General features: G+C 36.3%; 1 protein-coding gene across 3 annotated transcripts in view; it reads right to left on the reverse strand.

Moving 5' to 3' along the window:
- LOC131162480 (sister chromatid cohesion protein PDS5 homolog B) overlaps positions 1 to 27,006 on the reverse strand; it is a 137,761-nt gene that overhangs the window by 73,941 nt on the left and 36,814 nt on the right. For all 3 annotated transcript variants that reach the window (XR_009138830.1, XM_058119008.1, XM_058119009.1), the window contains one exon: positions 15,279 to 15,458. Coding sequence is in view for 2 of the 3 variants with exons in the window: in XM_058119008.1 (XP_057974991.1) it covers positions 15,279 to 15,458 (180 nt within the window). In the remaining variant the exon portion in view is untranslated. The remainder of the gene's footprint in view (positions 1 to 15,278; positions 15,459 to 27,006) is intronic.

The raw sequence follows: 27,006 nt of genomic DNA on the forward strand, positions 1-27,006 counted from the left end.
AAAGTGGCAGCAATTCCATAAAAACAGAAAAAAAAAATAAACAAAAATAAACAAAACAGATGGTTGAGATTAAAATAACAACAACAACAAAGCCAAACCTTAGTCCCACTAAGTGGGGTCAGCTATATGAATCTTTTTCCGCCAATTTATGCGATTATGGACCATTTCTTTTGATAAATTCAAGGATATTAAATCCTTACTATCTCCTTCCAAGTTATTTTAGGTCTACCCCTACCCCTTCTACTACCCTCCACAGTAACTAAGTCACTCTTCCTCACAGGTGCACTATATGGCCTACGTTGCAAGTGTCCATACCATCTGAGTCGTCCCTCCCTTATCTTATCTTCTATAAGCGCTACACCTAACTTACCATGAATATGTTCATTCCTTAATTTATCTTTCAATGTTATACCACTCATCCAACTAAACATTTTTATCTCGGCAACTTTTACTTTTTGGATAATATGTTTCTTCGTCACCCAACATTCTGATCCATATAGCATAGTTGGTCTTATAACTGTCCTATAAAACTTCCCTTTCAATTTTAAGGGTATTCTACGATAATAGAGCACACTTGAAGCACTTCTCCATTTTACCCAACCTGCTTTAATTCTATGCATTACATCATCTTCAATTTCTCCTTCAGCTTGCATAATAGATCCAAGGTATCGAAATCTACAAGTGTTATTTATTTCTTCATCATCAAGTTTAACTTTGTCTCCAATATTCCTCCTATCATTACTAAAATTACATTTCATATATTCTATCTTATTTCTACTTATCCTTATCCTAAAGCCTCTAGATTCCAAAGCTTCTCTCCATAATTCTAACTCAGCCTCTACTCCGTCCCTAGTTTCGTCAATTAATACAATATCATCTGCAAACAACATACACCATGGAACCTCTTTTTGAATACTCTTAGTCAATTGGTCCATCACTAAAGCAAAAAGATAAGGACTCAAAGAATATCCTTGATGTACACCTATGGTGATTGGAAATTCTCTAGTTTCTCCATCTATAGCCCTTAAACTAGCAAGGTCTTAAATTTTGATTTCGACTCAAATTTCGAAGCTCCAAAAGTACGGAAATTTCGACAGAAATTTCGACGGAAATTTCAATTTCAATGTCGATTTCGATTTCGATTTGAAAAAATAACGGAAACCAGTAGTAAGGCATTGAATTCTTTGTGAAACTTTAGAAATGGTTAACAAACATAAAAATATAAGTTTTAAGACTAATATATTACAAATTAAATACATCTATGTTTTGTATGAAGTGGAAAAGTTGTAAAATAGTATGTGTATCAAACATGTTTGTAAGATTATGTACATTAAACATATTCAGTTAATGCAAATGAAATTCATAAATCATTTAAATATTATTTGTTATACAAATATTGATAATTTAGACATGAATGGTTAAATAAAATATTACTGTAAGTTTATTTTTTCATATAATTTCAAAAGCACTTGTGATAACCTTTTGTTTCATTAAAATAAATAAAATAAATTAAAAGAGAAATTTCACTTCACTCTCGAGGTTTCGATAAATTTCGACAAATTTCGCTAAAATCTTGAGGTTTCGATAAATTTCGGATGATTCGTTGAGATTTCGAAGGAAATCATGCAAGACGGAAATCGACTGCCATTTCGATTACGAAGGTGACGGAAATCGGAAATTTCGACGGAAATTTCGACAGTTTCGTGGAAATTTAAGACCATGTAAACTAGTCATTACTCCATCGTACATATCCTTAATGACATCGGTATACCTACTACATACTCCCTTTTTTTCTAAAACCCACCATAGAACTTCCCTAGGTATCCTATCATATGCTTTCTCAAGGTCAACAAATATCATATGCAAGTCTCTCTTCTTTTCCCTAAACTTTTCCATTAAACTTCTTAAAAGATAAATAGCTTTTGTGGTAGATCTCCTAGGCATAAAACCAAATTGATCTTCTGAGATCTTCGTTTCTATCCTTAATCTTTGTTCAACTACCCTTTCCCATAGTTTCATCATATGACTCATAAGTTTAATTCCACGATAGTTATTACAATTTTGAATATCTCCTTTATTTTTGTATATAGGTATTAAAGTATTTTTCCTCCATTCATCTGGCATTTTCTTAGTTTTTACAATTGAATTAAATAAATTAGTTAACCAAATAATTCCGTTATCACCTAAGCATTTCCAAACTTCAATTGGGATGTAATCTGGTCCCATAGCTTTCCCATTTTTCATCTTTTTTAGTGCAAACTTAACTTCGTTAACTCTAATTTTACAAATAAATCTTATATTTTTAGTCTTTTTTCTCATTTGACAATTCTAAGTTTAAGCCTTTTATTTGGTTTTCATTAAACAACTTACTAAAGTAACTTCACCATCTTTTTTTAATGTCTTCGTCCTTAACTAAGACAATATCATCCTCACTTTTTATACATTTTACATTTCCTAAGTCCTTGCTCTTCCTTTCTCTAACTTTAGCAAGCTTAAATATATCTCTTTCGCCTTTTTTTGTACCTAATCTATTATACAAACTATTAAATGATCTATATTTAGCTTCACTAACGGCATTTGTGAGGTGCGCCTCGCACCTCGCTGTGCCTTGGTGCACCTCTTAAAGGTCGCATGGCCTCAACCCCTATGAGGAGCAAGCCTCATCGCCTCAATGCGCCTCGCGCCTAGGTGCACTTCAGGCGCGCCTTTGACTGCTATGGGCCTTAAATTTCTATTTCAGCTAAACTTTCAAAGCTCCAAAAGTTCGTAAATTTTGATTTCGATTTCAATTTGAAAAAACAATAAAAATTAGTAGTAAAGCATGGAATTCTTTATAAAACTTTAGAAATGGTTAATAGACATAATAATGTAAGTTTTAACGGTAATATATTACAAATTAAAAACATCTATTCTGTGTATTAGGTGCAGTCATTGTAATATAACCTGTGTATTAAACACATTTCTAATAGAATATGCCTAAACATATTTGGTTAATATAAATAAAATTCATAAATCAATTAAACATTCTTTTTCTAGTAAAAGAAAATTATATTAATCGAAACCAGAGGGAGAATGAGAAATCTCCCAAAGAAACTTAGGATCAAACCAGAAAAAACAACAAAAATCTATAGAAAAAAGAAAAACTCAACAAGCCAGCTCGTTCCTGGAAACTATCCACTCTGAAAACACCAAACTACCACACCACAGTGATGCTAAAAACTGAATCTTACCCCAGACCAACTGCCAGATCAATTTTTACCCGGAGAAAATCCCGGTGTTCAGTTCCATCCTTATCCCTATAAAATTGCAAATACACCACACCTCCATAAGGCTGCCCTATACTTCCTTCAATTAAAAAATAAGATAAATTAACAAAGAAATTTCATCCTACATCTAAATATCACATTTGAATTCCAAGGAAATTTATTCTATAGTTAAAATTTCAACAAGTTTCACTAAAAGTTTGAGATTTCAATAAATTTTGGATGATTCATTGAAATTTCAATGGAAATTATATAAGATAGAAATCAACTATCATTTCAGTGTCAAAGGTGATGGAAAGAAAAAATTTCAATGGAAATTTCAACAGTTTTATGGATATTTAAGACCTCGCTACCTTCTAAAATCATACTTGACAAATGTCTCAATAGAGGTTTAAAACACAAGGTTTGATTTTTATCATGTGAGAAGCTTTCGCGAAGATCATCCCATTCGACTTTGTCACTCCATGCTATTCCACAACCAAAAAAGAAAAATGGCATTCTCTTTCATCCAATCCCTGAAATCATGAAAGTTTGGAGATGGAAGAGAATGCAATTATGCAACAAATACTTGGAAGTTTTGTGTTAAACACACTCGCACTGCCTGAGACCACAACAAGTAGTTGGAGGAACCAGTTCAATTGCATGCTATGCATGTTGCAGAAGCTTTCTCTGTAGAGGCCATCAAAAACACCCTCAATACACCACAATAGCCCACAAAGGTACCAAGAATGAATAACACGGCAACAATGCAAAATCAGGCAGCACACAGTAACACAGCGCAGCTATGACCACAGAACTGAAGTTACAGAATCCTAGGAGGAATCAGAGACATAAATAGTATCTCACTGACAAAGGTGGCTTTGACTGCGGTGCACAACTGAGCAGGCCACAAGTTGGCACTTAAAGAGCATGGAGTTGACTCAATCAGCAACCCAGCTGTAGCTAGAAGCATATGCAGGCATGACTTGATAGCCAACCAATGGAAGCATCAGAACAGCAATAGCTGTCTGCAAGAAACAGTATGTGACTGTCTTTACATCAGCAAACTAGCTCAAGCCACACAATACCCACAAGAGTTGCTCAGGGCTGAGAAGAGGAGATGAAGCGCTAAATGACTCTCAAAGCGGAAAAAAATTCCCTTTAAAAGAGCACAAAGAGCACACATCCACAACATCCCAACATCCTTACCCTTCCCAAACCCAACACACTATACCAAGAATTCCAAATAATCTATTCCACAACCCCCAAGCAAATGAAGTGCAGAAACAGATGGGAAACATTCTCCAAGCTACTCTCATACAAGAAAGACGCACCTCAAGACAAAGTCTTCGAAGGCCTCCTTCTCTGCAAAAGAATGTTGAGAGTCATCAACCAAATAGACGCCATTATCTTAGAAAGATTTTAGCATCTCATATGAACCGATACAAAGGAAAAATCACAACAGCCTTAACCAAATGAGAAAATGAAAGGACTTGAATTAATAATCCCTGAGGAATCCAAACAACACTTCTGACCATTACTCCTACAAAGACATGACTACTCTCCATCACAATAAGCAAAGAAGAAAGCTCATCCGACTCCTTGTCATTCAAATCCTTTAAAATTGAAAATCCCAAGAAAATGAGTGGACCATCACGAATAAGAATGGAGAAATCACATCACTATGACGAGAAGAAAGATGATACAAAATGAGAAAAGGAACAAGACAGTGCAGCAGCACTTCCCTCCCCACCCCCCGGCACCAAAAAAAAAAAAACCCTGAAACATCTTCCCAAAGCAAACAATGTCTTAAATTTCAATTTCAACTAAAGTTTTGAACCTCCAAAAGTACAGAAATTTCGAAAGAAATTTTGATTTTGATGTCAATTTCAATTTCCATGTGAAAAAATGATGGACATTAGTAGTAAAGCATAGAATTCTTTATGAAACTTTAGAAATGGTTAATAAACATAGTAATGTTAGAATTTAGGACTAATATTACAAATTAAATATTTCTAAGTGTACAAGGAGCAATAGTTGTACTATAAAATGTGTATTAGATATATTTGTAATATAATATGTGTATTAAACATATTAGGTTAATATAGATGAAATTCATAAATCAATTAAATACTATTTATTATAAAATAAAGATAATTTAGACAAGAATGGTTAAATAAAATGTTGTTGAAAGTATAACTTTTCATGCCTTCAAAAGCCCTTGTAATAAACTTATGTTTGTATTAAAAAAAAAAAAAATTAAGAGATAAATATCACTCTACTTCTAAATCTCACATTTGAATTCTAAGGAAATTTCATTCTAGGTTTAAAATCTTGATGCTAAAATTCTGAGATTTCGAAAAATTTTGTATAATTCATTGAAATTTCAAGGGAAATTATGCAAAACAGAAATCAACTTTGATTTCAATTTCAAAGATGATACACAGTGGAAATTTCAATCAAAATTTCAATAATTTTGTGGAAATTTAAGGTCACTGCTAGATGAAAAAATAAGGGGTAAACATGTGAAATGAACCTCCAAGGGACTCTTAGATGAGCATCCAATATGCATCCCACCCATTCTCCTGCAAGGCACACTTATTTTTTTATAATTCTATGTCAAGGGAATTAGCTTCCAAGGAAAAAGAACAGTGTTGTTTTTAGACACCAAATTACCTAGGCCCAACCCTCCCTCCTCTTTAGACATACATACCACCTCCACTTAACAAAATGATCTCTCCTCACCTCTACATCTAACCAAAGAAAATCACTCATAATCCTCTCAAGCTTTTGAACCACCACTGAAAAAAATAAAGCACCTTTCCACTGACCCGACTTCTTAGCTACCATAGCAATCACAGGAATACAGAATGCTAAAGAGCAAGACCTCCCTCCCAAAGGGAATCTTAAATAAGTCAAAAGGCCAAACTATGACACCACACCCAACTAAAGAGGTCAGCTCCAAAACCCTATTAGAACTAAGATGAACAGCTCCAACTCCACTCTTACCCAAATTAATTCTAAGACTAGAAAGAAGATAGCGATAATGTTTACAAAACACTCAACAAGGTCATCTAGAAAAATAAATGGTGCGAGAAAACCACCTCCTTCAACCCCATCTTAATGATCCTCACTACTCCCCTATCCACAGCCCCATCTACCAACATCTCTCTTAATGCCATCTAAAATGGACAAACAAAAATGGGGATGGAGGATCCCCTTGCCTTCTTGAGCCCCCCCAAAAGACCTAAACCACTCTTTTGGATGTCAATTGAGAATCACTAAGAAAAAGCATTAGAAAAACACCCCCTCACCCAATTCATCCACCTATCTCGAAATGCATTGCTTCTTTAACACCTTGTCCAAAAACTCCTAACCCTACCACATGCTTTCTCAAAATCCAACTTGAACACAATGCCCTTCTTGTTACTATGACAAAACATGCTCCACTACCACATTTGCAACAATGAGAAAGAACCTTAATAATCTAATACAGACTAGATACTAAGCTAATAGGCCAAAAATCTGACACCTTGGTCAACCTACTCTTTTTTGGCACTATAGTGATTTAGGTAGAATTAACACTCTTCCCCAACTGAACCCACAAATCACAAGGCTGAAATGTAACGAAAGAAGGTTTGAAATCTTCTCCTCAGGAATTACTGAAGCCACTAAGCAAGCAATAATCCAACTGCTTGGATTTCTTGAAGGCCATCTCCCTTTAAAATATCTTGGCATCCTCTTCATTACCAAAAGCACGGGGGCTTTTGACTGTGAACTGCTCATGAAAAAAAATCTCTTGTGGGAACTACAACTGGACCTACAAATTTCTTACTTATGCAGCAAGGCTTCAATTCATCAAATCCATCCTCCAAAGTATTCAGGGCTACTGGTCTACCTATTTATTCCTCCCCAAATCAGTCCTCACGGAACTAGAAAAGAAATTCAAGACCTTGCTGTGGAAAGACAATGACTGGAACACTCACTTCAGAAAAATAAGATGGAACGACTTTTGCAAGCCAGCAAATGAAGGAGGCATTGGCCTGAAACTTCTAGCTGAATGGAGTGATACTGCAGCAATAAAATTACTCAGGCACCTATGCTCCTCAAAATCCTTCTTATAGGTTATCTGGGTCCACACATGCAGGCTCAAATATTCTAGCTTTAAATCCCAGTTCCGACTGTGCATCTACATGGAGGGAAGTACTAACTGTCAAACATCTTGTCTACCCTAGCCTCAAATATTACATTGGAAATGGGGCAGATACTTTCTTATTCTTCGAAAACTGGCACCCCCATAGCCCTCTCATTGGGAAATATGGCACCCATCTAAGATCTGAATTTGTTCTCCCCCTTCATGTAAAGTAGCTAATATCCTACTTTCAAGGGTTTGGCCGAGAAGACAATCTTCTAATATCCTACAAATTGAAAACTCAATATAGCATCCCTTCCCTCGATTCCACTGATTGTGTATGCTGGCTCCTCACCCCCCATCAATTAAATTCTCCTTCTGCTCAGCTTGGGACTCCATAGGAAGCAGGAACAATGTGGTTAACTGGTCAGGTGTCTTATGGTCTAAATGATGCATGCCTAAACATTCATTCATCGCCTGGCTGGCCATCAAGAACAAACTGTTGATACAACCTCTATTGAGGCAAGATTTAAGACATGCATTGCAAATTCCACAAAATTGAACCTGAATCTCGAAACCATCTCTACTTCAAATGTCCTGCCACTAAGGAGATCTTCATGGAAATATCCTCAAAGTTCAAAACTCAGGGCCTCTTTCCCAACTGGAACACCAATCTGAAGTGGCTCTCTTCCTTCTAAACTCTCCTGCAGACAAAATGTGCAAGCAGATATGGTGCAGGTGCTCTGCTGTCTACCACGCATGGAGATTCAGGAATGGCCTCCTCCATGACAGCTCCCACCCGTGCTGTCAAGGCCAAGATTACTGCCTCTCTTTTTAATGTAAAATACAGAATCCTCCATAAAGGGAGTTTTAAGGAACTTGTCTAATATTTTCGATCTTCTGGGCTCACTTCCAGAATTGTAAATTCCTAGTACATAGTGTTTTGCTACTGGACTTATCCCCTATGGTTATAATGAAGTTTGATAATTTGTACCCCGAAAAAAAAAAAAAAAAAATCCCCAACTTCCCTTTCCAACAAACTGATGAAAGACCCTCATTAAGTCCCCCCCTCTCACATCCCAACACTCCTTAAACAAAGCAATGTTAAAACCCATCAGGCTACAGAGCCTTGTCCCTCTCTAAACTAAACACCACCTGACCTCCTCCATATTAAAAGGCCTCCCCAACCATGACGTGCATGGCCTAAAAATAGAACTCTACTCTAAACCCTCAATCGTCAGCCTATCTAAGTCTTCCATGGTACACAATTTTTGAAAAAGTCAAGGACCTCTTCTGCTATCATTTGAACATCACTCACTACCTCCACATTTCTCAACCCCATTTCTCTTATATAATTACATCTCATTTGCTCATTAGCCAGCCCATCATTACAATCCCCCTTTCTCACCCACTTGAACTTTGTTTTCCACCTCCAATTCCCAACTTTCAAAATTACACCCACACTCATCCGCAAACAAACTGACTTAGCTCCCTCCTCTAGGACCTCTACTGAAAGCTCATTTTTTTTTTTTCTTGTTTTTTTTTGGTCCAAAACATTCAAATCACTCAAAACAGCGATTTTTTTCACCCTAATATCCCAAATACTGCTCAATTCCTCTTCTTTAACACCTCTTTTACCCCCTTAAGCTTCTTCATAAACCTAAAACCCTCCCAACCTACAGCAGCACGACCCCTTCAAGTCTCCTATCTGAAGGGTGAAAATCATTACTTTCTCAAACTAAAAAGGACTAGGGCCCCACTTAACCATTTTAGACTCAAACCAAGCATAAAAATGATCTGAAACCGAACTAGCTAGAACTTCTTGAAAAAGACGTTCTCCCACCTCCCCCTACCCCTCCCACTAAATAGAAATCTGACTGACTAGCCACCGCCCCTCCCCCCATGACCAAGTAAGAAAAGCATTCTAGAAATATCTTGCAGCCCAAATTTCCTAATGAATATATCAAAAAATGCATGCAGGAAAAAAATCTCACAAATCCTTTATTAATGCTAGAAACCTAACTGAATTGAGGTCCGCCCCAACCATCCACTAGGATATAATACGACCATCCACATTATTTACTCCTCCCAAAACTAAGAACAAAATGGAGATTTAGCAGGACTGCAGAAAAAAGTAAACCACCACTGCTACCTTCCCCTAACTTCAAGGGCACAGATATAGGAAGAAAAAAAAAACCCAAACAATTTATTCCAAATATTTTGCAAAAAATAATAATGCAAGAAGAAATGGGAAATGATCTCCCTATTCTAGTAACAAAGTGCACAAACTATGAGATAAAGCTTTCTTTGGTGTTCTCCTAATCCTTCATAATAAGTCATTAATTTTCGTTCTTTCAAAGACTACAGTACAAGAAAAAACTTGGATTTTAAAAGTAACCTTGAACCTCCAGGCTCCAAGTATATAAGTGCAAATGAAAAAGAACATTGGGATTATAGCACAAATGAGAAAATAATGGATAAGAAGAAAAATTCCTAGAAAAATCCAAAACCCAGCCTCTACTATCAACCCTAAAAATTAAAAGAAAATAAATAAAAATAAAAATAAAAATAAAAAATGAAGGACTCAAAAGGATTCAAATACAAAATAATATCATTTGTCCCCCCGCCCCATTTGGTTTCTCACAAAATGAAAATTCCAAGATGTCAAATTCCCTTCAACAAGGACAATAAAAGCAATAGGACAATCATGAAAAAGGGATAAGATGTAGAAGAGCTCTAAATAAAGAAGCATCCCCAAACCAAATATCCTTCCAAAACCACACCTCCCCCACCCCCTCCCCACTCCCCCAACATCCCCTACTTCTATTCCTCAAAGGAAGCAGAAAAAGATGTGAAACTGGAGAAAAAAATTTCCAAGGGCTTGCATGGCTAAACTTAGAACCCACTCTAGCATCTCACTCATTCTTCTGAAGCCTATATTTACAATGAATTACCTTAAGCCAAAAGGAATGAGGGCCAGGCTTTAAAGAGAAACTCCGTATTTCAAAAAATAATCCCCCCATATAGTGAAGTTATACACACTAAGTTTTCAAAACCCCCATGTCCCATCACTCATAAACAATATCCAAACTAACAAGATGATCCCTATTATCAACCACCCTAGATGACAAAACATCTATCATCAGCTTCTCTAACTTATGAACAGCTTGCACAATTATCTTAGATAGAGATTGATCATAAAAAGAATATTTAAAAAAAAAGAGGCAAGCATGAACTAACTTAACTTAACCTCCTCACATTAAATGAGAACCTCTCAACCCACTTAACCTTCTCAAGCCCTAGGTCCCAAAGAGAAACAGCTGTGGTCATACCATCTCAGGGAAAGCATAAAAGGCCAATTTGACATAACACAGCTGCCACCAAAGCATATTGGGAAAAAATATTAGAATAAACATTAATACGTGCAATCTCACTCTTAATAAAAATTAATCTTCAAACTCAAAACCTCCTAAATAATTTGCAAAATAGTTGCCACATTAGAGAAGCTACCCATATCTTTCCATAGGAAAAAGGTAGGAACACAAGCAAAATTAGATCATTAAGGCTACCATTATTATATGCATGCACTTAAAACTTTTTTGTGCTTCTATAACTTTTTTCATAAATCATAACACATGGCTTATTCATTGTTACAGCCTACAAACAACATTTTATGAGGTTGCAATGCTTCATTCCTATTTCTCATTCATATGCCCTTTTTAAACCATTACACCAACATCGGAAGAGTTTGGACTGCAAATGAAATGATCATAGAAAGCCATAGTGCATCCTGATCTACAAAGCAAGATGTAAAGTCCTTTGCTTATTGAATATGCTAAACAGTCTTATTAGTTCTGTTAGTTCAGCCTTGCCAATAAAAGAATAAAAAAGACAAATAATTTTTTTAGATCATTAAAGAATTATCATTGGAGAAAGAAAAAAAAAAAAAACCACAAGCATACAGAGAATCAGGAGTCCTCACAAAAAGAAGAAACAAAGCAACATTGATGGTAAAGGATCTTGGCCTCAATAGAGTGCAAGGACATAAAAGGATTCACATAGCCAACCCAATTAGCAGAATTTAAGGCTTTGTTGCAGTAATTGTGTTCACAAACTTCACTTATACAAAACCATAAGACTAGCTTCTAATTTCTTTTTCCAACTTATGTTTTGAAATCCTACCTAAAAAGGAAGCAGACTTCCTGAACTCAAATTTGAACAACAGAAAAACATTCTGGTAAGCAAACAAGACATAAAATGAAAGAAAAACAAGAATAAAATCAATAAAACACAAATATACAAGGCTTTGTTGCTGTAATTGTGTTCGCAAGCTTCAATTATACAAAACCATAAGGCTGGCTTCTATGTTTTCTCTAACTTGGACATTGAAATCCTACCTAAACAGGAAGCAGACTTCCAAAACTCAAATTTGAATAACAGAAAAGCATTTGGGTAAATGAACAAGACACAAGTGAACTCAAAAAAGAATAAAATCAATAAAACACAAATAGACACCTAATTTCAGAATCAAACACCCAAATTTATAACATCATGAAATTATCCTGGATGAGAAGTTTTTAGATTCCTTAAGTCCAAGGATGCTTTAACGTAATAAAATCAAGCATGTTATCAAAAGTACAAGTTTTACTACAAGGGAATGCATTCAAACATGACATCAAAAGTACAATTTTACCATAAGGGAATCACAGGAACACCCCACAGTGGAATCCAAACCAGCCTTAACATTGGAGGTAACACTCTTCTACATTAGCAATATTTATAAAATTTTAAAATGGGAAAATAACAGCTACCAAATTCCAAAGCAGTTACTCCATTCAAAGCAAGTACAAATATCTTGTTTGAACAAATATATCCCATATGAAACTATATCAAAACCAGGGAAAGCAGGAAAAAAAAACACATACACACAAGACAACTTTTCCCTCCTTGAGTTGCTTCCACACCAGAAAAAGAAAGGCAGACCAAAACAAGCATTTAGCCTTGAAAAGAATCTTAACCTTCCAAATGTACTTTGGTAAAAAAAAATATATATATTTCAATAAAAGTAAATTTTTTAAAAAAAAATACAGCTTCCAGACCACCCATGCTTTTAGGGATCAAAATGTTGAGCAACAAAAAATTACATATCCAAAAAGTAAAAGTTGTCAATCAAAATGCTAAGGGTAATCAGTAGCATAACGTTAAAAAGATAAATACAAGAATGAACATATTCATGGCAAGGCATAGCACCTATAGAAGATAAGATAATGGGCAGGTGGCTAAGATGGTCGCAAAATAGGCTAAATAGTGCACCAAGGAGGAGTGTGCTAGTTATTTTTAGTGGCAATAGAAGGGGTAGGTTTAGACTTAAAATAACTTGGAATGAGATAGAAAGGAATTAATAGCCCTCAATTTGTCGGAGGAAATTGCCCATGATCATGTAAATTGGTAGAAAATGATTCATGCAACACCTCACCTAGTGGCACTTAAGGCTTGGTTTGTTGTTGTTGTTGTTGTTGTTGTTGTTGTTGTGGTTCTTTTTTCCTTTTTAAAAAAAAAATGATAAAGAAATATGTATTATGAACGAAGATAAAGAGAATACAACTCAGAATGACTAAATTGGCAACAAATCCAGCAAAAGGGGGATTATTCAGAGCAGACCAGCTAAGGCCCCTAGATGAATATACAGTGATAAAGGAGGTAAGGACTAGAGAGCACGGTCTTAACTTTCCAAGAAATTGTCAAAATTTAAGTTGAAATTCCCGCTTCCCATCACCGTCAAAATGGAAATGGCAGTCGGTTTCCAAGTCTTACATAATTTCCATCTAAATTTCAACGAATTATCTGAAATTTATTGAAGCCTTGAAATCCTAGCGAAACTGGCCAAAATTCTAACTAAAGAATGAAATTTCCTTGAAATTTGAATGTGAGATTTAGATGCAAGGTGAAATTTCTCTTATCTTATGTTTTTATTGAAACAAAAGATTATTATAAGGGCTTTTGAAATTATACGAAAAATTTTACTTACTATAACATTTTATTTAACCATTCATGTCTAAGTTATCTTTATTTGTATGATAAATAATTTTTAATTATTTATGAATTTCATTTATATTAACCAAATATGTTCAATACCGATATTGTATTATGAATATGTTTAACACATATTAAATTACAACTATTGCACCTCATACACAACATGGATGTATTCAATTTGTAATATATTAGACCTAAAATTTACATTGTTTTGTCTATTAACCATTTCTAAAGTTTAATAAAAGAATTCCATGCTTTACTACTAATTTTCATCGTACAACCGAGAGGTTTGCCTAGAAGAAGCCACCCTTGAAAGAGGGTGTGACAGCTCACTAATCTAGCGCTCTTATGCCAAAGATGAACAGGGCTAAGTGAACTGCCGAAGTTGTGAGATGCAAGGATGAGGAAATCTTCAAAATGGAAAAAAGAAAAAAATAATAATAAAAAGAAGAAGGACAAAAGCTAACAAAATCTAAATAAAAGAACATCTCTTCAAACCCTTTCCATCATAATTGATGGAATGTGCAAATTTGCTCACTCATGCTGACCTTTCTTCAGCTTGCTTTTCCCATCATCCAAATGAACTCCTTTTCCTCAAGGATTAGAAAGCCACAACCACATCTTGTCCATCAGCTTTGCACTGCTACATCCATCCCATTAATCTCATCCATGGGCATGGGAAAAATCACATCCCTACACTGCTTACCTGTTGCTCTTCGCTCAACCCATCATTCTCAAAAATAGAAACAACCTCCAACATTTAAGCAAAAATGGCAGCACATAGGGATATCACAAAGTAAATCGGATGAATCAGAAACATACCCAACTTGTAGCTCCTAACCTTTTATTCACATTCTTATTTGTTACAACTACCATCAAGAGATTGTGCACTAAAGTTCCCTTCAATCTCTCAGTAAGCAATTTTCTTTAGCATTCAATGACTTATTATCTTAAACCATTATGAGGACTTCCAAACAAAGATGATGGCTACTCTTATATTAACTAACTAATTGGCGTGTCTCCACCTTGTCATGTCCACTTCCCTAACTTTTTTATATGAAAATATCATATAGTGCCTCTGAAAAAATATTTTGATTCATTTGTGAATTTGCTTACTTGAGAGGAAAAATTATTTGGTAAGTTGGATTTGTACATTGCAAAGTGAACCAGAAATCAATTGTAGAAATCCAAACATTTATCTATCCAACCATGAGGTTGACTGATACCTACTCCTCCAACATGAAATAATTGTATGTCATTATCATATCAATGCAGCTTCGAATAGATCATAACCACTTCCCTTTCCTTGAACATACAAAAAGAAGTGTGTTCACCAATATCAACAATAATGGGCCAAGCCATAAGAAATGAGAAGCTATATGACTAACTCCGACATAATTACTCTAACATATCCAAATCTTTTATGCATTTCAATATTTCTCCATTGCCCTCTATGAACATAATAGCTAAATAACCCCAGCATGCTATAGAAGGCAAATGTTGTATAGTTGTTCAATTTTCTATAATTTTTTCCATCCCTTTGTATTGATTCACAGGACTTGAGACAATTCCTTGCCAAAAAGAAAGTGTGGAAGGGAATTTTCATTTCACTAAAAAATAAATAAATAAGAAAGTTCAAGTCATGAACATTATCAATGCTTACAAATTGAAATCTAACTCTTTTGGCAAAACTCAAAATAAGAAACATAAAAGCAAAATATGATTTGGCATAGAAGGAAATATATGAGACAATATGCACTCCATCCTAACAACAAAATCTACACTAATTGATATATTCATAAGAATATAAAATACTTAAAGTGAAAAGTCCTTAAATAATCCAGATTACTTAAAGAAGTTGTCCTTACCAGAAGAATGCTGAAAGACGGTGCCTCTAAGTGCTTATCTTCAAATCTGCCTCCACAGATATGATCTAAAACACAGCTAACATGCTCAGAGTTGAATATACTAAATGAACATTTTATTGAGAGTGATCGCAAAAAATCAGACTGCGGATGCTTGTCCCCTATCATTTTTACAAATTTATCCTGCAAAAGCAATGAATAAATAAATAAAATGCAAAAAAATAATAAAATTATTAATGAGTAAAATTTTGAACAAGCTGATAGAATTGGTTTAATTGAGCATACAATAATATCCATCAACGAATACGAACTTACAATTGCTTGAACCATATGTAGAAAGGTTCCACAAGATTGGGAGGTTGAAGCAATCTTGAGGTTATTTAATCTTTGTATTGGATAAAGGTGTGTCAGTCCACATGGGTAAGACTAGCGACATAGGAGAGGTGTGAATGGTTCTTTAGAGTCCATTCAAGATGGAGTTCGCCATTTGAAGGATGTTGCAATTGCTATCATTTCCATGACTAAGGAGATTGACTTGGCTATTTTTCCTTCTTGGAATACTTCCTTGCTGATTCAAAATCTTGGTTGCCTTCATTGTCCTCCAGCAAGGCTCTGAGGTGATTTGCATGTTGATGATTATTTCAAGGGTTGTTATGATAAATTTAATTTAAATACTTCCAAAGCAAGCTAATGCTACAATTAATTCACTTCATTAACAAAAGGGTCAGTGGAAGGAAGAAATGTAGTGCCCACTGATCCACTCAGGAGTTGAAGGGACAACCAATAACCTCAAGCCCTTCTGCAGGTATGGATTTTGAAAGACAGCCAATTCTCCTAAAATCTTAAGCTTGTTAAATGAGGCTCCAGGAATGTTTTGACTATGTCTCTAACAAGTCAGAAATTAGTTACTGTGTTTGGCCAAGAAGTAAGCATGTATATTTTACCTAAGGCCTGTGCTTTTGGAAAAAGGACTTAAAAAAATATTAGGAGTGCCGTGCTTACGGGAGGTCAGCTTGTGTTACGGCCTACGGGATTCTAGGTCTGTTTCCAGTGTTAAATGTCTTTCTGGATCGTTTAGTTTTTCTATTTTGCTGGAGCAGTGGGCTGCATTTGTTTTTGAGCCTTCTAGGTGTCATGTTAGATCTCTATTATCTGAGCTTCTGTGTTTAGTTGTAGTGCTCCTAATTGGGTTCTAACAGATGACTTTGACTTCATTAGACTTCCACTGGATAAGCAGGGGGAGGTTCCAGGACTACATTTAATCTATGGGAACTCACCTAGATATATTCTTAAGTTGCAGTCAAGGATGCTTCCCCTACTCCCTCTCAGGAGGTTATAGCTTGAGTCCTTGACCTATTTCTGATCATTTCCCCTTTCTTTTGGAATTTGCTAAAGTTAGGCAGGGCCCTAGGCCATTTTGGTGTGAAAATATATGGGTGACTAAGTGACTCATCGTTCCTCTCTTTTTTTCGTTCAAGAAATTGAATCAGCATAATGGGCATTGCAGAAATTGAAATGGAATTTTTTGGTAACATAATGTCGGGATTAGGAAGGCTACCATTTTGAAGTAGATCAACTAATTGTTTTAAGGATATGGACCATCTTCTTGAGAATAGTCTCTTTCATTTAGAGGTTTTTCTGCTAGAGGACGATAGGTCTAGTTATTAAATTATTTTGAGAAAGCTTATGATGGAGTGGAATTTGAGGCTTTTTAATTGGTTTTAGATAGGATGGGAATTAGTTCAAGATTAAGAGGTTAGGTTATTTCTCTTGCGTCTTTTTCAGCTATTATCAATGGTAAAGGAAAGACTTGGCTTTTGACATCTAGAGGGTGAGGCAAGGGGATCCTTTACCCCTGTCGCTCTCTATTCAGGTTGCTGATGTTTTGAGTAAAATAATTCATCAGGCTGTTTATAAAGGTTTTGTTCAATAGGGAGGGATGATGTAGTAGTTTCACATTTTCAGTTTGCTGATGACACCATCTTTTTAGTGTCTAATGAAGAAGATAGGTCCTCTTTTTGTGATGTTCTTTCCATTTTACAAATTTTTGAGTCCACTTTAAGGTTAAGAAAAAATTAATTTGGTTAAGTGTGATCTAAATGCTATTAACTTGAGTCTAAATGTGTCTACTTTCCCTATCTTCATGGTTGTTGGGTTCTGTACAAACCTATGACTTTGAGTCTCCTTCGATGGTAATACCCACAGGTTTTGCAGTTTTAGGATCCGCTAAGATTTCAACGAGTCTTAATGAGTTACCCAACCTGTTGAAGGTAAGACCCAATCTGTAAAAAGTACCCCTACTATTTCATGTCCTTGTGTGAATTAGTGTGTAATTGATTATCATGATTACATAAATTATTTGCATGTAGTTAGGACATAATTTCCAAACCTTTTAATGGACTTGAGTCAACAGTCTTCCTTTCGCAATGTGTGCCCAGAGTGCCTTCCAAAATAAGACTATACTTGTCTTTAGTGACGTTAACTGTCAGACCCTTGATTATTTGACAATGCCAAGGCATATGGTACTGTTAACTCGCATGCCAAGGCAATATAAGAGGATTGCCTGTCATAACTCATGAGTTTTCTTGTGGAATTCGGATAATTGGCATTGATCACATGGAAGTTGAGGTGTTCAAGAACATACTTGACCTAATCAGAGATGGACATGGTATGGTACAATGGTGCTGTGGTCTTTGATAACTTTGCTACAGCAACTAGTTTCTGATTGTGTTGCTAGATGGTTAACTCGGGTACTTGTCAAGTGCCTCAATGTCATATGATGCATGCTTATCAGGGGTGGGTAAGAAAAATCAAAAAACAGAACCAAACTGCAAAACTGAACAAAATCAAACCAAAAAATCAGTTAACCATTTTTCCAATTCAGTTTTGGTTTGAAATTTTTAATTTATTTGGTTATCAGTTCATTTCGGTTCGGCCCATTCGGTTGTACTGCACTAAGATTAATGCTTAAATTTTAATGATGAATATTTTAAATTTATATGTTGATTATTATGAAAGAAAATATTATTTGTAGTGATTTATAAATTTTAAATTATATTTAATGATTCAGTTTGATTAACCATTGGATATTGGTCTAATTTGGTTAACCATTTTAAATGGTTCAGTTTCAGTTCGTATTCTCTAGTGAACCATAACTTTGGTTTGGTTAACGACTTCAGAGATATGGTTTGGTTAACTGAACCATGCCCATCTGTAGTGCTCATGTGTGGGATAAGCCATGGTTGAAGAGAAATCATGCACAACACAAGGAGTAGACCTACAAGCTAAGTGCAATGTCAATGACAAAGGCAAAAAGGTTGACATATTGACTAGACACGGAAATTACTTGACAATTTTCCTTATAGGTCTGACATGCGCACTTGTCTGAAGGCTATCTCATGGTTTGACATATGGCAACAGTCTAGCCATGAAATTGTAGACATAGTTGCTTATGCCTCGTTGGCAAATGTTGGATGTTCCCAACACAGCCTATGCAGTTGGAGTTGTAAATTGCTGACCCTAGATAGTTGAGGGTGTCAACACTCTAAATTTGACATGTGGTGTGGAATGGAACATAGAGAATTCATGGATGGTTCTCGTGCACATGTATTGAGAGTGTATACCTTGTCTTGAATAAAGACTAAAGATTGGGAGGTGTTGCTCCTATAATCTTGTTGCCATGTGCATGTCATACTCTCTTTTCATACCTACAAGATAAGCCAACGAATTTTATTGTGTGCATTATTGGCTTAAACAAGTGGTATTTGCGGCCATCACAATGTCAAGGATTGGCGAGAAAACTCAAGCCTTGTGTCACAGTTTCACATCAGATGTGAACTAGGGACATCTTGGGCTAATAAGGTTGATTCAAGCTCCAACCATGTGAGGAGTCTTTTGTTGGACAAAATTGTGACACCAGTGGGCTAGAGCAGAAAATACCTCGTCAGAGTTGGGCCTGAGACTATTACATTTGGTAACAAAGCCACCTAGGGAATACTATCTTGTGGGTGGATCCTACACAGAGATGTGAGCAACTCTAAAGAGGGCATCAAAGATCAGATAAAAGAGCACGTCACGGTCCTGCATCAGATGTGTACTAAGGAGATCTCGGGCTCATAAGATAGTTTAGGCTCAAACTATGTAAGGCGTCTTTTATTGCACAAAATTGAGAGGCCAATGGGCCAAAGCGACAATAAATCATCGGCATTGGCCCCGAGACCATTACACTTGTGACACTAGCTACGTCGATATTACATCTAGGCTAGTGATTGACCTTGAGTTGTTACTAGACTTATAGATGCTAAGACTTGCAATGGAAATTAAGATCAAACTACCAACTAAAAAATGCAAGTCAATGCATCAATTCATTAACTATGAATACCATTCCTAACCCAAAGCACAAGCCACAATTGGTTTCTCTTGAATTTATTCAAGATTTCTTAGTTATTGAACATGTTACTAAGAATCCCCTTGATATTATTTCTTCCCCATTCATTGAATATGTGCTCCCATCACTAACAACGCTACCCTCCACAAGTTCAACCAAATTTAGTGAAACTTCTCTTGTCATTCTTCAATGTGGACTCTACGCATATTTACTTGATTTGGCGTAGGATTCAAACATTAAATTAATTTCTAGTTCAAACAACTCACTACTTTGTTAAAAGATGTTGGAGCCTTCCATGCTTGCAGGAAAAGTCTTAATTTTCGATTTTGAATAAAATTTCAAAGTTCCAAAAGTACAGAAATTTCAATGGAAATTTCAATTACGTTGTTAATTTCAATTTTGACTTGAAAAACAATGGGAATTTGTAGTAAAGCATGGATTCTTTTATGAAACTTCAGAAATGGTTAATAGACATAACAAAAGCCTTGTTATATACACTTATATACCAAAAAAAACAAAAAACAAAAGGAAAAACAAAAACAAAAAAACAAAACAAAACAAAACAAAGATAACAAATAAGGAACACAAGTTTTAGGACTAATATATAACAAATTAAATGCATCTATGTTCTATATGAGGTGCAATAGTTGTAACATAATCTGGCCTTCAAACATATTTGTAGTATAATATGTCTATTGAACATATTCGGTTAATATATATGAAATTCATAAATCAATTAAATATTATTTATGAAAAAAATAAAGACGATTTAGACATGGATGGTTAAATAAAATGTCGATGTATGTTCAATTTTTCCATAGAATTTCAAAAGCTTTTGCAATAATCTTTTGTTTCACTAAAAAAGTAAAATAAATTAACAAACAAATTTCTTTTGTCTAAATCTTACATTTGAATTCCAAGGAAATTTTATTCTATGGTTAAAATTTTGACCAATTTTATTAAAATTTCAAGGTTTCAATAAATATCAGATAATTTGATAAGATTTAAGATGGAAATTAACTGCCATTTCATTTTCGAGGGTGATGGGAAGTCAAAATTTTGGTAAAATGTCAACAACTTTGTGGAAATTTAAGATCATGTTGTAGGTGACTTCACTAGATCAGCTGCTGCTTCTCAAGTTAAAACTTTTACATAGTTGTCACCAATGTTGTCATGGTATTTCGTGAGTACCTCGACAAATTTGTTGTGGTGTACCTAGATGATATTCTTGTCTACAGTTCCACTCCAGAGGAACATAAAGAGCATCTACAGAAGGTGTTCAACAGGCTAAGGGGGAACAGTCTGTATGTGAAGAAAGAGAAGAGCTCTTTCGCTCAGCAGAGCATCAAATTCCTTTGTCATGTGATTGAGCAAGGTCATATCCAGATGGATATAGAGAAAGTAAGGGTGATTCAAGAATGGAAGATTCCAACGACAGTGAAGGAGTTACGTTCCTTTCTTGGCCTTGCCAACTATTACAGGAAGTTCGTAGAGGGGTATTCACGAAGAACAGCTCCTGTGACAGAACTGCTAAATAAGGATCATAGGTGGAACTAGACTGAGAAGTGACAGGGAGGCTTTGATGACTTGAGGGATGCCATGATGAGAGATTCGATACTTGATCTTCGGGATGTCATGAAACCCTTCAAGGTGCAAACAGAAGCATCAGACTTCGCCCTTGGAGGAGTCTTGTTACAAGAGGGACATCTTGTTGCATACGAGAGCCGTAAGCTTAGTGAAGCAGAGCATAAGTACACAGCTCAAGAGAAGGAAATGCTAGCGATGATACATTGTCTCCGTGTGTGGAAGCATTACTTACTTGGGTCAAGGTTTGTGGTGAAAACAGATAACTCAAGAGTTAGACATTTATTCACACAATTGTTGCTAACACCCAAGCAGGGCTAATGGCAGGAACTTTTGGCAGAATTTGATTTCTCCTTTAAGCACAAGGTGGGGCGCCTGAACCAAGTCACGAATGCATTGAGTAGGAAGATCGAGCAGGTGGCCTTGCAGATGGTAGCACACTTGACTGTGAGTACTATTAACAAGACGATGCGGGAGCGCATCAAAGAGAATTTAGCCAAAGATCCAGTTGCGCAGAACCTAATGAAGCTGACCGAAGAAGGGAAAGCACGTTAGTTTTGGATGGAAAACGGATTCTTGATGACCCATGGTAGCCGGCTCCTTGTGCCACGAGCTGGTGATATGAGGAAGACATTTTTGAGAGTGTCATGATACCATGTGGGCCGGACATCCAGGATGGCAACACACTTTGGCCTAATTCAAGCAGAAGGTATTATTGGCCCCACATGCGTGATGATGTGGTTGATTATAACCAAACTTGTCTCACTTGCCGACAAGACAAGGTGGAACGGAAGAAGATTGCAGGGCTGCTAGAGGCCCTACCAGTACCATCCAAACCGTGGGAAAGTGTCTCACTGAACTTCATCACCAACCTACCCAGAATGGGAGATGCAGGGTCTATACTTGTGGTTATAGACAGGTTTTCAAAGTATGGTACGTTCACAGCCGCGCCAAAGTACTATTCGGCAGAGCAAACGACACAATTATTCTTTAAGACATTGTTAGTGACGGAGACTCAAGATTCACCGGCAACTTCTGGACAAAACTTTTAAAAATCCTCACTTCACAACTTGAAATCTATTTGAGTTACCATTCATAAACAGATGAACAGACGAAGGGATTCAATGGGCTACTATAAGAGTACTTGCGCCATTTCGTCAATGCCGACCAAAAGAATTGGGTGCAACTACTTGATGTGTCTCAGTTCTATTTCAATGCCCAAAAGAGCTCAACAACCAACAAAAGCCCTTTTGAGCTTGTTACAAGCCAGCAGCCGCTATTACTTCACACAGTGGATGAGCTGTACAGAGGAAAGAGTCCCAATACATCTTCACCAGAGAATGAAAACAAAATGAAGAGATTGCCCGAGCCTACCTGGAAAAAGCTTCTAGGTGGATGAAGAAGTGCGCAAATTAGGGTACAAGACCACAGCACTTCAACGTAAGTGACTTGGTGCTTGTTAAGCTCAATCCTAAACAAATCATGTCACTACGAGGACGAGATAGGAGACTACTTCGCAAATATGAAGGACCAGTCCCCATCTTGACCAAAGTCGAGAAGGCCTCTTACAGAATTGACCCTCCAACTTGGATGAAAGTGCATCCTGTGTTTCACGTCAACTGCCTCAAGCCGTTCAACGCCGACACTGAAGATCCAAGCAGAAGTCAACCAACCAGAGCAAAATTGAAGACAGACCTGACAGACATAAAGTTGAAGATATCCTTGTAGACAGAGAGTTCATATCCTTAAGGACAAAGCAGCGAGAGTTCTTAGTTAAGTGGAAAGGGCTTGGTGATGAAGAAACAACTGGATTCTGCGGAAGATATGCAACCATTTGTTGACAAAGTAGAAGTGTACCTAGCGTCAAAGTCTACGAGGACGTCAACCGCATAAGTGGAAGAGCGTCACGAGCCAAGCTTGTTCAGGGCATTATGCTTGCCTATGACCGTTTGTCTCGTTCATGTGAGAAGGGTTTCCATCATGTAAATACTAGTGCAGGTTTATTTTCTAGTAGTTCTCCTTATGCCAAATAAGATAGTATGACTCCTCAGTCACTTTGATGTTTCCTAGTTCCAGAGTGAGAATTGCATATAAAGCTCTTTAGGGGAGGGTGAGTGTTCATCAATCTTGGAAAACTCACTAGCTATTGCCAACGTACTTAGCCTATTTGTCTCCCTCACTAAACACAGAATGTTAACGGAGGTGTTGTTAATGAATTACGTTGCTTCAATATTTACTGCTTGCTTGCCACTACTTTCATAATTGCTTACTGCTTCCGCTGATATTTGATTGAATGATAATGAAAGTATTTCGTGGATGAATTGTGGTAAGCAATAGGCCGGCTAGTTAAACAAGAGGGGTTTAGCTAGCGTCGTACGGTCCTTTCACAAAGATGTGAAATAGCCGGCCCGTGAGTCCGTGACACCCTGCTACCATGCTCTTCAACAATCTATTTCACCTCTTATTGGTCTAACATTGATGCTGGCATCCCCAAAACCCTTCGTACACAAAAAGGGTAGGTCTTTCCAGAACAAAGCATACCATTCCTCTTTGAATCAATCTTCATTTTAAAGCAAGATTCTGTATAATCACCGCATCCACAAGTATATGAATCAACCTAAGCCCTGCAACTCAATTTAACATGCGCACAATATCTCTTCAAAATTTGTTGAGATGGAACCTTAAAACATGCATCTGTATCCAAACAATCACAATAACACTCAGATCCTTCCTCAAATATTGGGCAACATCTTAAATGGTTCTCCAACCACCACATGGCAGAACTCGTATTGTGCATGAATCTTTCTCTATGGCCATTCAAAAAATATTTAAATAAGGTTTCAATTTACTTGGCTAAACTAGATTATGATGATCGTAACTTTTTTTTCTTAATCCAATATATTCAATAGAATGTAATAATGTCTGAAGTGGCACCATTCACAGCATGGCTTTGCAATGCTAAACTTTAATCAACCGCCACTACCTTCATGTCCACAGCAATTATTAGGAGTCAAGAATGTGAGGCAAACCAACAATTTCAAGAAAACTTTCTTCAATGGCCACTATAATACACTCAATAGAATCTAATAATGTTCAAAGTCACACCATTCACAGCATAGCTTTCCATTGCTAAACTTTCTTCAATGGCCACTACTTGCATGCCCACAACAACCACTCGGAGTTAAGAATACAAGACAAGAGTGCACAATAAAGGGGAATTGATTAAATGAATACAACCACAAAATCTGATTGAGCGGAAATTGGAACATATAGCATAACCAGCAGGCAATAACAAAAAGGAGAAAAGCAAACCTTTATCTCCCATCAAAAATATTGAAAGTATCCTGTTTAAGAAGGCTCTAATTCTTTCGAAAAAAAAAAACCCCCAAAGTGAAATCATCAGGGCCAGACGCTTTATCCCCACTTCTGTCCTTGATGGCTTGATAAATTTCCTACTCATTGCAGGGTCTTTCAAGCCACTGCCCAGTGGAATGACTGAGGGTGCTTAACGTGATGCAATCAACTATTGGCGATCAAGTTTCTCATTTTCTGTACAGATCCTTGTAGAAATCACATGTCTCTTTAACATCCTCTTCCACAACAAGAGTCTCCCCATCAACTTCAATTCTTGTCAACAAGTTAAACCTGTGATGTGCACTTGCTACTCAGTGGAAGAAACTAATGTCCTGATCCCCCTCCTTGAGCCAAAGTGCCCTGGATTTCTGTCTCCAAATGGTTTCTTCCATGTTAATAACATCAGCAAGTTCTTTCCTGAGTAGTCTTTTAGCCTTACTTTCAGCAGTGAGTCTTTGACCTAACTCTTCATCGTTCTGCTCCTCAATGTCATTAAGGATCAGTGTCTTTTCAGGTGGATATTACCAAATTTATTTTTTGTTCCACCATTTTAATTTTTTTTCTTCAGCCCCTTCAATTTTGTGGCAACTAAAACATCTTGCTTTCCCCTCAGGACTGAAGAGCGGACCGCCAGTGCTTAACCTGCTCACCAAAACCACGGCCTTGAGGAACATGTTCTCGAAACAAAAAGGAGTTGCCCCCAATTTAAATCTTCCATGTTGAGAAGAATAGAGAAGCAATTTGAGATGGGACTTAGGTGCTGATTTTGAGTGACCTTAGGATATTAGAAACCTATCAATCCTCCAGAAAGAGAGAGTCTCTCTGGAGCAATGTCTCAAATTTTGATTTCAACTAAAATTTCAAAGCTCCAAGGGTACAGAAATTTCTATGCAAATTTCAATTTAGATGTCAATTTTGATTTTGATTCGGAAAAAGAAAAAGTAAAAACAATAGAAATTAGTAGTAAAGCATGGAAATCTTTTATGAAACTTTAGAAATGGCTTATAGACATAATAATGTAAGTTTTAGGACTAATATATTACAATTTGAATACATCCACATTGTGTATGAGGTGCAATAGTTGTAATATAATATGAGTGTCTAACATATTAAACATATTCAGTTAATATAGATGAAATTCATAAATCAATTAAACATCATTTATCATACAAATAAAGATAATTTAGAAATGAATTGTTAAATAAAATGATGTTCTAAGTTTAATTTTTCATATAACTTCAAAAGCCCTTGTAATAATATTTTATTTCAATAAAAAAAATAAGACAGCTCAAAAAGAAATTTCACCTTGCATCTAAATATCACATTTGAATTTCAAGAAAATTTCATTCTATAGTTAAAATTTTGAAAATTTTCGCTAAAATTTCAAAGTTTCAATAAATTTCAAATGTTCCATTGAAATTTCAATGAAAATTATGTAAGATGGAAACCAACAGCCATTTCAATTTTTGGAAGCAGAAATTTCAACAATTTCGTGGAAAGTTAAGATCACGCTCTGTAGTAAGATCATGTGAAGGAACCACCAATAAGGGGAGGTCAGTGAGCTCATTCGTGTCAATGAAACCAAGGAACACCTTCATACTAGTAGTCTCCAAAGTTCTCCCGCTTCTTTCATGAGGCTATAAAACAATATTGGAGTCTTTCCCTATCAGTCGGGGAGCACTCCATTTACCTCTAACCTCCAGAAGCTAATTCTGTAAGAGCTACCTAGAAAGTCCTTTACCTAGACCATAGACCTTAGTAAGAGTCCACTTGAAGTTACCCACCAAGTTCCTGAAAAGGCAGAAAGCCAAGAAGGAATTTAAAGTATGATCCATCAGTTCCTCCACATCATCCTCCCATTTAATAAGAATACCTCCTACATTGCCAACAGCACCAAGAAAAATCCACCTGCAAAAATTCTTATGTCCCCATAAGCTGTTACCCATAAAGTTATTCAGAGTCAGTTTTTGTTTCCTGAAGGCAAACAAAATCTCATGTCCACTCCTTGAGAAAAGACAATTATTTATTAAGCCCCCTCACATTCCACGAAATAAATTTTCTCAGCATAGGTGCTTATTCCAGTGGGGATGAGTATAGGTGGTACTCTCCTTATGGGACTTTACGGCAGCAAACTAGGGGCTTTTCCTATCAGCTACCTTAGCCTCCTCCTAGAGCCAAAATCAAGGACAAAAGAGTTTGGGATTCCATTATTGAAAGATTTGAAAGCGAATTGGCTGATTGGAAAAGGAAAATCTCCCCTCTTCCCAATTCTTTGCTCAATGGCCAAAAGATTTGAAGGAACTCAAAAAGAGGTTTTTATGGGACAGCTCGGGAGATGAATTCAAATATCATCTAGTTATTTTTTGGGGGGGGGGGGAGATTAAACAACCCACTCAAAACAGGGAC

The sequence above is a fragment of the Malania oleifera genome, chromosome 8 (assembly GCF_029873635.1).
Source record: "Malania oleifera isolate guangnan ecotype guangnan chromosome 8, ASM2987363v1, whole genome shotgun sequence".
In the NCBI taxonomy this organism is placed as follows: domain Eukaryota; kingdom Viridiplantae; phylum Streptophyta; class Magnoliopsida; order Santalales; family Ximeniaceae; genus Malania; species Malania oleifera.